General features: G+C 41.7%; 1 protein-coding gene across 2 annotated transcripts in view; it reads right to left on the reverse strand.

The window, feature by feature from the left end:
* Positions 1 to 13,198, reverse strand: part of Ide (insulin degrading enzyme) — a 113,154-nt gene that overhangs the window by 29,796 nt on the left and 70,160 nt on the right. For both annotated transcript variants that reach the window (XM_017802334.2, XM_008849620.3), the window contains exons 12-13: positions 3,900 to 4,002; positions 951 to 1,073 (exon numbers count right to left, since the gene is read on the reverse strand). In XM_017802334.2, the coding sequence (XP_017657823.1) occupies positions 951 to 1,073; positions 3,900 to 4,002 (226 nt within the window). The remainder of the gene's footprint in view (positions 1 to 950; positions 1,074 to 3,899; positions 4,003 to 13,198) is intronic.

Here is a 13,198-nt window from a genome sequence, read left to right on the forward strand (position 1 = left end):
CAGGACAGTTGCGGCTACAGGGAGACCTTGTCTCAAAAATGAACAACAAAAAAAAATCATTTTAAAGAAAAATGGATATCTCAATAATCTCATTGCCTGAGATAAATTAAATTTTGTGTTCCTAAACAATGACTTTTGTCTCCTCTACTTCATCTGAGTATTAGGCCATTTGAAGAAGACAAAAACAATGAAAGATAAGTTTTAGTTTGTAAATTTGGAACACAAAATGTGCTATAATAATCTGATCAGTTTTTCTACACATTTTACCCAAGTGTGAAATAATGACATGAAAAGAACATTCTGAAAACTGGGAGGAGGGAGTCCACTTCCTAATCTGCCTTCCCACTGATTTGTAAGTGTAGTAACTCCACATAGCCCCTGTATCATAAGAGGAACTCCTGTATTAAGGGCAGTGAGTCCAACAGCTTCTTTTAGACAGGATCCCTTCCAGGCTTCAGAGACTGTTTATTGCTACCTTTCATGACATGGCACAAACCCACTTCTTTACTGTGTCTTTAGTGGGTATAGAGAAGAGACTAAGACCTTTCAATATACCTACCGATTATAGCCTAGACATTTTTCTCCTCCAAAAAAAGAAGCAATTCTCTAGATTCTATGTTGTTTAGTAGTTTTGTTTGCCACCATATTTTTGACTTTGTAATAGTTCTTATATTCTTTCTGTAACATTTCTGTCATCTCTTAGGCTGTGAACCCATACCCCCATCAATAAAATACCAAACATAAGAAATTCTCCCTTTCTAGTTCTTGTAATAGGTCTGACCCTAAATTCAACATCACTGATTCTGCCAGCATAGTAGCATGTGCCTATAGAAGGGGCCACTCAGGGAGCTGAGTCAGCAGGCTCACTTGACCTCAAGAGTCAGGGGCTATCCTGGGCAACATATTAAGATCCTGTCATAAATAAATAAACAACCGAATCAACACAGTACCTTAATAAGAGCAGGGTATGGTGTTGCATCTTTTTCTAATGATAAAATCTCAAAATTTGTAGGAATAAATTCATTCTTTGTTGGAAGCTTGAATTTCCCATTCAGGTCAGCATTTTGCCATTTCTAGATGAATAATAAAACATACACACACACACACACACACACACACACACACACACAGAAAAATCAATGAGAGTCTAACTCAAGAGTTTAAAAAAACTATCCTTGGGCTGAGATTATAGCCCTGATTTGGTCCACAACATCGCACTGCAAAGCCACTGTTATCCGAACATGGTGTATTGTATGTGTAATCCCAGTATTTAGAAAGCAGAGGCAGAAGAATCCTGAGTAAGAGACCAGCCTGGGTGAGTTCTAGGTCAGTCAGGGTCACACAGGGAGATCCAGTTTCAAAATAAAAAAACAAAAACAACAAAAATATCCAAAAGGCAAAAAAGTGTCTTTGCACAATATGTAACGAAAGAAATGACACAGCAATCTTTCCCACCATATATGAAGGGGCTGCAATCAGAATGTACTGATGGGTTTTCATGAAACCTGAGTTTATTGTTCTGGTACTAAGGAACACTCATCTGTGGCTCCTAATCAGCTAAGGTTAAAGAAAAAATAGAGTCTGTGGAACACAAAGAAGTTAACTGATCCATACAAAAGCTGTGTTTGCTCTAGCTCTTTAAGGAACAAAGAATACATAGGCTCTCAGCTATCTTGTTATCTCCATCTATTGCCTGAAGGCCAGACTAACTGAGCTTCTTTCACTTTGGCACTTCCTTATTTTTATTTTTTTTACATTTATTCTGTGTTCTGGGTATAGGCATGCCTATGTGGAGGTCACAGGACTGCCTTTAGGACTGCCATGTGAGTTCTGGGACCTGAATTCATAAGTCTTGGTGGTATGTGCCCCTACCCACCTTTTCTTTTCTTTGTGAAAGGAGGAGGACATTTGACACAGGGTCTCCCTATGTAGCCCCAGTTTGCCTGAACTCTCTATGTAGACCACCAGGCTAGCCTTGAACTCAGAGATCCACTTGCATCTGCCTTATTTCAGTGCTTAAGGTCTAATATATATTTCTCCCAGACAACCATGTGAATTTTCAAGTGAGCCAATAATTCAAAACAAGGTTTAGACAAAGTCAAAATTTAAGTCTAGATTGACACAGCTGGAGGTTGGATCTATTCCATGGGCTGGTTCCAAAAACTAAGTGGGACAGACCACAGACCATTGACTGTCCAACCCTAATTTAGACTTTTTAGTATTAAAAAACAAAAAAGTGCTGGATGTGCCAGAGCATGCCTTTAATTCCAGTACCGGGAGGTAGAGCAGGCAGATCTCAAGCCTGATCTACAAACAAACAGAAGGGCAATCAAGAACCAATAATTCTGAATTCAGTCATTTGCTATCTAGTTGATGTGTCACAGCCTTCCAGACAGTGCAGTTCTATTTTGGTGCCAACACATGTGGTTTTTTGGTACTAGGATGTTTGTGATGTTGACCATAACCAGCTATGTAGACCAGGTTGGCCTTATTTCACAGAGATCTGGGATTAAAGGCGTGGGCCACCATGCAGGGCTTGACTTTAACTTAAGTCTCCAGAAAGGCTGAGTAGTAGAGACCAGGAAACATTTAGTAAGTCATTTCACTGCTGAATTTCTAAATAAACTTTAAAAAGAATTTGGTGAATGAGAGATTCTCTTTATTTTTTAATTATTTCAGCTCCAACACTGATTGGGGAAAGATGAATTTACTTCAGTTTAGAAATATGGGTTTGCTGGGCAGGAGACCTGACTCAGCAATTAAGGGCACTGGGTGTTCTTGTAGAAGACCTGGGTTCGAGTCCCAGCACCCACATGACAGCTAACCAACATCTGTAACTTCAGTTCCAGGGGATGATGCCTTCTTCTGTTCTCCGTGGGCACTGCATGATACAGATGCACTAATACACATGCAAGTATAACGCTCACGCATAAAATTTAAAATATATATATATATGGGTTTGGTAACACCCTAGGGAATGTAGTGATCCTTAAAGTACCAGTGATGATTTTCTTTCTTGAATTCTTTTTCAGGCCAGAGAGATGACTCAGCGGGCAAAGGCAGCCCACAAAGTTATCTCTGACCTCTTTAGGTATGTCCCTCCCCCCAAGTAATAAATAGAATTTAAATTAATTATTTTTTCTTTTTTCCTGTATTGTCACCACTCAGGCATGGTAGAAAAAAAAATGCATTACTTACAAAGCCTTTCTGATATTTTTTAGTAAGACTAAAAGTGAAAGGTGTTCATTATACAATGAAGGCAAAAAATACTACTGTCAGGCGTGGTGGTACATGCCTTTAATCCCAGCAGTCAGAAGGCAGAGGCAGGTGGATTCTGTGAGTTCCAGGCCAGCCTGGTCTACACAGTGAGTTCCAGGCCAGCTGGGGATACAGGGAAACCCTGTCTCAAAAAGAAGAAGAAGAAAAAAAATTTTGTCTCACAAATGCTGGTGCATAAGGAAAAGTATAATTAAAAGAGGATAAGAAAGAAGACAGAGAACAGAGAGAGAGAGAGAGAGAGAGAGAGAACCTAAAGTAAAGACAGTATGAATCCCAGGATCCCAGGCAGGGTCACAGCAACAGTGTGAGCTCCTGGAAACATGCACCTGTCTTCCATACCCCCTGCTTCCTTACCTCTTGCTCTACTGGTGCCTGTGCTTCCCCGTGTTCACAATACGTCAATGCTCTGATCTAAGAAGCTGGGCACCTCTTTCATAGCCCCCACATGAGAAGAAGCCAGAACACATTATTTCACCCTCAAGCACTAGCTTCTCTTCCACTCCTCTAGGGACAGGACAATGCTAGGCCATCAGTCTCCACACTCTGGAATCTAAGTTGATGGATGAGGGAGCTCATGGTTTCTCACACATCAGGTTTATTCACAGGTGGTGCAAGCCTACCTGAATGACTTCATCTGGTATTGCTTCTTGTTTGTACTGGGTTCCATACCATTGTTCTGTGCGGTCGGTTTTTCCTTCAAATGATTTGGAAACTATTGCAACCCTAGAGATAGAGGGAAAAGCAAACTGAAACAAGCCTGAATCCTCATGATACATAAGTTTATAGACTCTGACCTGTGAAAATGCAAATAATATCCAAGAATGTGTTAGGCCACACATGTACGGGTTTCTAATTACACTCCTATTATCCTTTGGTTATAGCCAATGTTTTTTTGCTTTTTTTTTTTTTAATTTTATGTGTATGAGTGTATTGCCTGCATGTATGTGAGTGTACCTGTGTCGTGCAATGCCATGGAGGTCAGAAGAAGGCTTCAGATTCTCCTGGAACTGGAGTTAAGGACGGTTCGTAGTCGCCATGTGGGTGCTGGGAATCGAACCTGGGTCCTCTGCAAGAGCAGTCAGTGCTCTTAACCACTGAGCCATCTCTCCAGCCTCTATAAGCCAATGTTTTTAGTGTGAAAAAGTGCTACAGGAAAGACTCTTTTAGGTATGTTATTGACTAATTTAAAAAAGAACAGCCAGGCCAGATATGGTGGCGCATGCCTTCAATCCCAGCACTCCGGAGGCAGAGGCAGGCACATCTCTGTGAATTCAAGTTTCAGGCCAGCTGAGACTAACAGGGAGACCCTGTCTCAAAAAGAACAACAACAACAACAACAACAACAAAAAGAACAGCGTGAGAAAAAAGAGAGTAAGAGATGGGTAATGCCACATGCCTGTAATCCCAGCACTGGGGAGGCTGAGGCAGGGGCATCATGAGTTGGAGGCCAGCTTGAGCTACATAGTTAGATTCTGTCTCAAACAATACCATGGTTGTTAAAAAGTCCTTAGAGCAAGACATGGTGGCGCATGCCTTTAATCCCTGCACCAGGAGGCAGAGGCAGGCAGATTTCTGTGAGTTTGAGGCCAGACTGGTCTACATAGTGAGTTTCAGGCCAGCTGGGGCTACAGGAAGACCCTGTCTCAAAAAGACAAAAAAAAAAAAAAAAAGTCTTCAGAAAGATGTATTCCTTCCCAGGAACAACTGAGGCCAGGGTTAACAGGAATGGCTAAGAAAGCCCACTGGTTCATCTAGAGATCATAAGAACTTCAAACACGGGCTGGGGGTGAAGTTCAGTGGCAGAACATTTGCCTAGCATGTGTGAGGTCATGGGCTCAATCCTCAGCACAGATTTAAAACAACATCCCCTGCCCCTGAAACAAAGGAACCTTTACTGTTACTTGTATACCTGTGCTCTGTACTCTTTTCCTATTAGAAACTAGCATCAAATGTATCAACTGCAAGTACACTGACCTTGCTGCTAGGGAAGAAGGGCACAAGAAGAAATGCCCATCTTCTGGTTTATTAAAAGCCATCTGTGATGAGATACCAGACTCTACCCAGAAAAGTCAAGTTGGGGTACTCAAGGAGGGAAGGCAGAGGCAAGATGTCAAAAGATGGGAATACTCTAAGAGTCATAGGGCCGGGGCTGTAGCTGAGTAGCAGAGCATCTGCCTAGCCCGTCACGAATTTGATCTCAGGTACTCTACAAGGTGGGGGAGGAACAAAAGAAGCCGTTTATCAGCAGATCTCTGCAGCTCTTTCTGGGAGCAACATCAGGGACACTTCTGCTTTGCCTCCATCTTTTAAGTTGGAATCATTACATTTCTACCAGCACACTCAACTCCAGATTGGGATGAGGTCTATTTGGAATCTTTTGGATTGAGGTATTCTAGCCAGCCAGCTTGGACAGAATGGCAGCAAGCCAAGCCTGTTCTGGTTCTGCTTCTCCCTTTTGTCTACTCTCATGTTTGGTTGTAGCCTTTAGATGCTGACCTCACAGTTGAAAGCCTGGTACTTGCCATTTAAACACCTCTTTGATGAATATCCATCCACTTCAGAATCTCCATCTTTCTTTCCTTTTCCTATTTTCATGTGTTGATTCATGATTCTGTTTTCATGTGTGTGTGTGTGTGTATGTGTGCATACATGTGGAGGCCTGAGGTCGATGCTAGGAATTATCCTTGATGCTCTTCTACCTTATTCATTGAAGTGGGGTCTCTCAATCAAACCTAGGGCTCATCAACACAGTTGTCTTACTCGCCAACTTACCTGGGGATCCCCTGTCTTTGCCTTCTAAGGATGGAATTACAGGCAGGCACCATGCCTATCTGGCATTTACATGAGTTCTAGGGATCCAAACGTCCTCTCACTAGTGCGGCAAATGCTTTAACCACTTGAGCCATCTTTCCAGCCTCAGATCTCTGTTCTAAATTCCTTGTTGGACTTCCCAAACTGTAATGACTAGTTAGCTGTCTGAACTACCTTCTATTTCTTACTCATTTTAGAGAATAACTACATTTGCATCTTACCAATCTGCTTCAGGGCATATACTGTGCCATCTGACTGGACCTATCTGTCAGTATGACTAATCTTCCAGCTCCTGGTGTTCCTGGACTGGTCTACCTCTCACTGACCACTTCTAGTTCCAGAAAACATGTAAAACACAGCAGAATCAGAGTGTAAGAGATTCCAAAAGAGTTTTATAATTATGCTCACAAGGAAAGGATGTATGCTGATATTTCAAGAATCCCCCTAAAAGCTCAGGAGATAGCTCAGTAGGTAAAGGCACTGGTCAGACAAGCCTGATTGACCAGCTAAATTTGATCCCTGGAATCCATGTAAAGGTTAAAAGAGAAAACCAAATCCACAAAGTTAACCTATTGCACACTCATGACTGCCCCCAACACATCATATACATACAAAAATAAATAATATTTAAAAAAATAAAATAATCCTTTTTGTGGGTATATGTACTGTGTATGCAGAACACATACGTTTGTATGAAGATGTATAGGGTTTCTTTGGTTTCTGAAATATTTTGTTATTTAAAAAAAAATTTATTATTATTTTTTATGTGTATGAGTGTTATGCCTGCATGTAGGTAAGTGCACCTGTGTCATGCAATGCCCATGGAGGACAGAAGAAGCTGTCGGATTCCCAGGAACTGGAGTTGTTAGCTGCCATGTGGGTGCTGGGATTTGAACCTGGGTCTTCTGCAAGAACATTCAGTGTTCTTAACCACTGACCAGAACAGGATTAAAGGCATGCACCCACTATGCCTGCCAGGAACCCAGGTCCTCTGCAAGAGCAGCCAGGGCTCTTAACCACTCAGCCATCTTTCTAGCCACAGTTTTCTGTAGTTTTAACTCACTGTCTCAAATGCCCTCCCATGTGTCCCTGCTACGTGTCTCATGAGGCAGCTCAGGTATCACCTCTTCCAGAAAGTCCTCTTTAACCTATTTTTTTGGTCTTTTCAAAACAGGGTCTCCCTGTAGCCCCAGCTGTTCTGGATTCACTATGGAGACCAGGCTGGCCTCAAACTCACAGAGATACCCCCTACCTTTGCCTCCTGGTGCTGGGATTAAAGGTGTGTGCCACCACGCCTGGCCAACAAGTGCTCTTTTTGAAAAACAAAATTTATTTTTTAATGGAATTTTTGTGATTTTCATATATTATATTCTGATGGTATTTAGATCTCCCATATCCGAACCTCTCCCCCAAAGCACTAAGTACTCTTAACTGCTGAGCCATCTCTCCTGGCAAAGATGTAGAGGGTTTCTTAAGAGTATTCCACACATGACAGAACTTGCTAACACAACCCTAAAAATTGCTTCTGTTCCTATTAATTTCTCAGAAAATGGATGGATCCATTTTCAAGGAGACCTCTGAAAATCACAGTAGAAAGAAACTAGCAGAAAAGGGGCACATCCATCTCCTCAACCATGAGACAACTGATTTGTAGGAGGACATTACATAGCTTTGTTTTCCTGGATAATTGCCCAAGGTGTCAGAATAATGGGCAAGGAACTTTCTACAACTTAAAAGATTTAAAGCATTCATTTGGCAGTAGACATTGCCTTCCGAAAAAAGAAAACTTTTAAAGTCAATTCTGAGAGAAAATAAAAAAAGTACAGGGAGGGCTGGAAAATGGCTCAATGGAAGCTACATGGCAGCTAACAACTGTCCCTAACTCTGGTTCCAGAAGACTCAACAGCCTCTTCTGTCCTCCACAGGCATTGCACAACATGGGTGCACTTACCTACATGCAGGCAATACACGCATACACATAAAATAAAAATAATAAATAAAAGAGCAAAATTAAGGAGATCCTAGCAGACAGCCTGAGAGGGTGGGTTTAGACCTCCATTGGTGTAGCGGCTCTAATCTCAGCAGACCTCCAGAGAGTGCCAAGTTCTGGCCTCCCTCTGGCACAGGGCCTGAGAATGCAGGGGACTGCCTGACAGCCCCCAGATCCTGCCTCCATGTGGTGGTCCTTTTAATAAGAAGATGCTATACAGCAGTCCCTTCTGCATGAAATAACTACCATCATCATGACTTCAGCCAAGCCTGATCGCTAAACATCGTCACAATTAAGCTTGTTGACGGTTGTGCTCAGTTATTAAAGGAAGGCCAAGCAGGGTCATGGACCCTCACTGGAGTATCCAGCCACTATTCCCAGGCAACTGTATATAATTTGGCCTAATCACACATGGCCTCCTGATTTGGAGAGGGCTAAAGTATACAGTCTGGGGAAAGCTAGGAAGAGAAGGCATGACCCATGTTGGGTAAAAGATTTCTAGTGTGCATACCCTCAGGTCATACATACACCTCGGCAACCCCTCAGTTATCTCGGTAAGTAAGCTCAGAAAATTCATTGGTTCCCCAGTAAAACTTTAATCAAGCTTGACACTAGAACCTTAAAAGGGAATAAGCATTGCTTAGCATCCCCAGGAAAAAACGTCTCATAACAGATGGAAAATTTATTTGTTAATGCTATTATGTCTCATAAGTACTTAAAAAAAAAGAAAATGAGAATGTAAAAGGTGTTAAAAGGATATGGGAATGGCGGTATTTTCTAAACTAGACAGAAAAATATGAGAACCTAAGCAAGCGATGAAGGTCTGTGCAGGTTTGCTATGATATATAAAGGATGAGACAAAAATAATACACACATAATCTTAAAATGTCTATGGGCATAGTATAGTCAACTAGTTTAAGGAAGAAAATATGTATCTAGTCAAAGTTTATCTGAGAATATTTGATTTTTTACACAAGCCTTATCTACATAGCACATGATAATTAAAAGTACTAGACTGGTGGAACTAACCTCATTAGATGTTTAACAGCCATACTTTGAGGCCTATACTGAATCTGGTCAAAGGGACTTAAAGGACAGTTTTTGTGCCTTGCCCTCTAAGGTCGACTAAGTTCCAGGAGACTATGGAACATCTCTCAAAATGTCCTGTAACTGTGGTGAGTCACCAGTCCTCTTGTTCAGGGAGGACATGGAGACCCCGCGAGATGGACTTGAACCAGTGTCCAGTCTTCAAAGAGGAGGGTCAACTCAGAGGACACATCTCATCCATGCTTCCAAGTGAAGCCAGACATGGTCCAGCAGGACCTTTGATTTATCTTCACATAGATGGAACTGGTAAAAGAAAAGAAGCCAGGGGCTCCTCCAGAGCCCTTGTGACTCCTGAGGAACAGATCCTCAAATGACCTTAAGTGTAAAAATAAATTGATTTATTTGGGCCAATTGTATGGTCTTAAATACCCAAAAGGAAAGTATAACTAAAGAGTAAAGTCATCAGTATATTTCTTTAAGAGTTCAAGGGATTACACTTCCCAGACATTAGGCTTAAGTCTATGTAAAAAGTTATCTAGACAATTATTTCTCATTGATGATTTTGTTCCTAACCAGAAAGAGCTGCTCACATGTAAGACTTCAAATCTTGGTCTCTAATACTGTAGTGCCCACCTGTAGCTAAGGAGGACAACCAACTATTGTTCTAAAATGATCGATAAATTGGTTTTCTCCCCCTATTTAAAAGCCTTTTAGAGGGAACTGACACTGATTCTAACTATTCCAACAGCTATAAATTTTCTGAAAGCAAATCCTGAATCCATCACTCTAGAGTCCAGCCTTGGAAGACAAAAGAAAAATGAGGATGAACCCAATAGAGGGATGATTCTAGTTCCCTGTCTCGAACTTGTAATGCTAATTACTCTTGCCTTTACTTCTCTTTCATATCTCCTAGTCACAATTCAAGGACTTTCTTTTACCCCTTGAGATAAGAGTTATGCAATTTGGGAGTCTTTTGGATAGATCCACTGAAGGGGTACTCCAACTGCCTCACCCCGAGTCCCCGTTCAGCATGGAAGAAGCCAGAGCGGTCTGTGTCCCTATTCCCTATTGGCAATTTGGGTAACCTCTTCAGAGGATGGTGTGATATGAATAGGAGGTAGGAATTGGCTAGGCAGTTAGTGTAAAAAGACCCCAAAGAAAAGCAGCCAGTTTCTTGGCTAGAAGTCAAAATGTCCTTGGGCGTCTTAGCAACAAACTCCATTCCAAAGGCCCAAAATGTCGAAAGTATTTGGGAGCTCATATCTAATTCTTAAAAGAGTTTAGGGTTACCTCTTCAGAGGGGGGAATGTTAGAGTAGCCAAAAGAAGAAAGAGTACATGAAGTTATCAAGAAAAACTTGAGAGCTTGTATCTAATCCTTAAAAGATTTTAGGTTTACCTCTTAGATATGGGAGGAGTTGGAGGGGAGGGAGTGGGCATAGATTTGATCAATCACCTTATATGCATGTATGAAATTCTCAAAAAATTATTTATTTAAATAAAAAAAGAAAAAGAAAAGCCAGGCATGGTGGTGCACACCTGTAGTTCCAGCACTAGGGAGGCAGAGGCGGGCGGATCTCTGTGAGTTCAAGGCCAGCCTGGTCTACATAGCGAGTTCCAGGACAACTGGGGCTACAGGGAGGCCCTGCTTCAAAAAAACCAAAAAAAAAAAAAAGAAAAAGAAAAAAAACTTTAACCTCCCCCCGCTCCCCCCAAAAAGGTACAGGGAATGCTGCCAGCCAGATACTCTGCATCACACAAAGAAGCAGGCACTGACAGCTCCAATAATGCTCAAGTTCATAAAGAGGGAAGAAGGGTGATGCAGCAGGTACAGTTCTTAGGGGCTTAGATAGTTCTACCAAGGGATGTGGGCAACATTTGTAATGAGGAAACAAACCTAAAGGAGACTAGCACAGTTCCTCAAACCAGGCACACAGCAAATACTGAATGGCCATGGTGGCTCATGTCTTTAATTTCTGCACTCAGGAGGCAGAAGCAGGTAGACCTCTGTGAGTCTGAGGCCAGCCTGATCTACATAGCAAGTTCCAGGCCAGCCAGAGCTACATAGTGAGACCGTCTTAAAAACAAACAAAATTTTAAAACAGAAACAGACAATGAGAAGGTATATATTAAAAACACATATAAATAAAAAAAATACAGGGTAAGGGAATGATAGCACAGACAAGAATACACATGCCAACCTCATTTAGAAAACTATGGAGCAGAGTAGAGAAGAACTGGGGAAAATATCTGAATTAAGATAAAAAGAAAACAAGGCAAATCACAATAACCAAAGTATAATACAGATCATTACAGTATGTTTAAATACAGTTTAGTGAAACAAGTACAGCTATTGCAGTATTTTAAACTAATTGCTAAAAAAATATAACTATGCTAAATATTGCTCTGGTGTCAGGTTTTCCTGACATGGTGTGGGGATGACTGACATGATCCTTATGAAGACAAGAGAAATGATCTTTCTTTTTGTATTGAAACACACATCCGTTAGAAAAGGAGGCTGCCATGGAGGCTGGCTGTTAACTTAAAGCTAGCACATGGAAAGTGTTCAGGAATGCAGCTAGCTACAGAAGCTCCAAACATTAAAAAACAGTATAGTCCCAGGGAATGACTTCTCATGAGACTTTTGCAAATTATGCCTGGGAGAAAAAGGAGAGAGCTGAAGGACTGGAAGAGACTTTGCAGGTGACCGTGGTGAAGTCAAACAATTACTCGAAGGGACAAGCTGGCAATCAGATCCAAGTTTCTAATTCACCCACATTCTTGGAAAGCTTGCTAAAATCACAGTTAAGATCTAAATTAGGCAGTCATTGCCTCTCTGGGCTTCAGTTACATTAAAAAAAATATATATATATATATTCAAATTAGATTAACTTTATTCTTCACTAGTAGAATTCTACAATATCATAATAAACTAGATTTTTGTTTGCTTCTGGTGTTAGGGAATTAAACCAGGGGCTTTGTATATGCTAAGTACCTGTTCTACCACTGGGCCACACCCACAACCCTTTGGAAGTCTCAGCTGTGTCACTCTGCATTTTCCACAGTGAGATCAGGATCTCTCTTGTTGTTTGGTGCTACACACACCAGTCCAGCTGGCCTGTCAGCTTCTGGAGGTTCTCCTACGTCTGTCCTTCATGTCACCATGGGAGCACTGGGATTATATACATGTGCTGCTGTGCCTGGCCTTTATATGGGTTCTGGGAAATTGAGCTCAGACATGTATACAGTAAATGCTTTTACCCACTGAGCCATCTCTGAAGCCTAAAAGAATCCTTTTTTTTTAGACAGGATCTGTAACCCCAGTTAGTCTAGAACTCACTATGTATACCAGACTGGTCTCAATCTCACAGAGATCTGCCTGCCTCTGCCTCCAGAGTGCTGGAACTAAACTTGCGTAGGACCATATTTGGCCTGAAAATCATTTTTAAAAAAGTGTTTCCCAGCTGGGCGTGGTGGCGCACGCCTTTAATCCCAGCACTTGGGAGGCAGAGGCAGGTGGATCTCTGTGAGTTCGAGGCCAGCCTGGTCTACGTAGTGAGTTCCAGGACAGCTGGGACTTACAGGGAGACCCTGCTTCAAAAAAAAGACCAAAAAAAAGTGTTTCCCAGCTGGATGTGAGGTTCATGCCCATAATTCCAGCACTCTAGAGGCTAAGGCAAAAGGATTAAAGTGAATTCAAGGCCAGCCTGGGCAACAGTGTGAGATCCTATCCACAAACAAACAGGGTATCCCAGCAGCCCCAGGTGGCCTGTAACTCACTAGGTAGGCCAGGCTGGCTTTGAATGCACAGAGATCTGCCTGCCTCTGTCTCCCAAGTGCTGGGATTAAAGGCGCTATCGCCCCTGGCTGGCAAACATGTTTCTTAAACTAAGAAGGAATCAAGTAAGAAAGAAGAAAAATTAGGCTAAAAGCTTTAAAAATTCAGTCAACTTTTCTTGAATTCTAGAAGCACAGTTTCCTATCTGGAAGAAACTCATGATCAACAGAACATATGGCTTAAAGCAAAATGTGCTAAGCTAATCTTATGCTAAAATGAGACTCCATTCTTATG

This window comes from Nannospalax galili, unplaced genomic scaffold (assembly GCF_000622305.1).
Source record: "Nannospalax galili isolate Female #2095 unplaced genomic scaffold, S.galili_v1.0 scaffold384, whole genome shotgun sequence".
NCBI lineage: Eukaryota > Metazoa > Chordata > Mammalia > Rodentia > Spalacidae > Nannospalax > Nannospalax galili.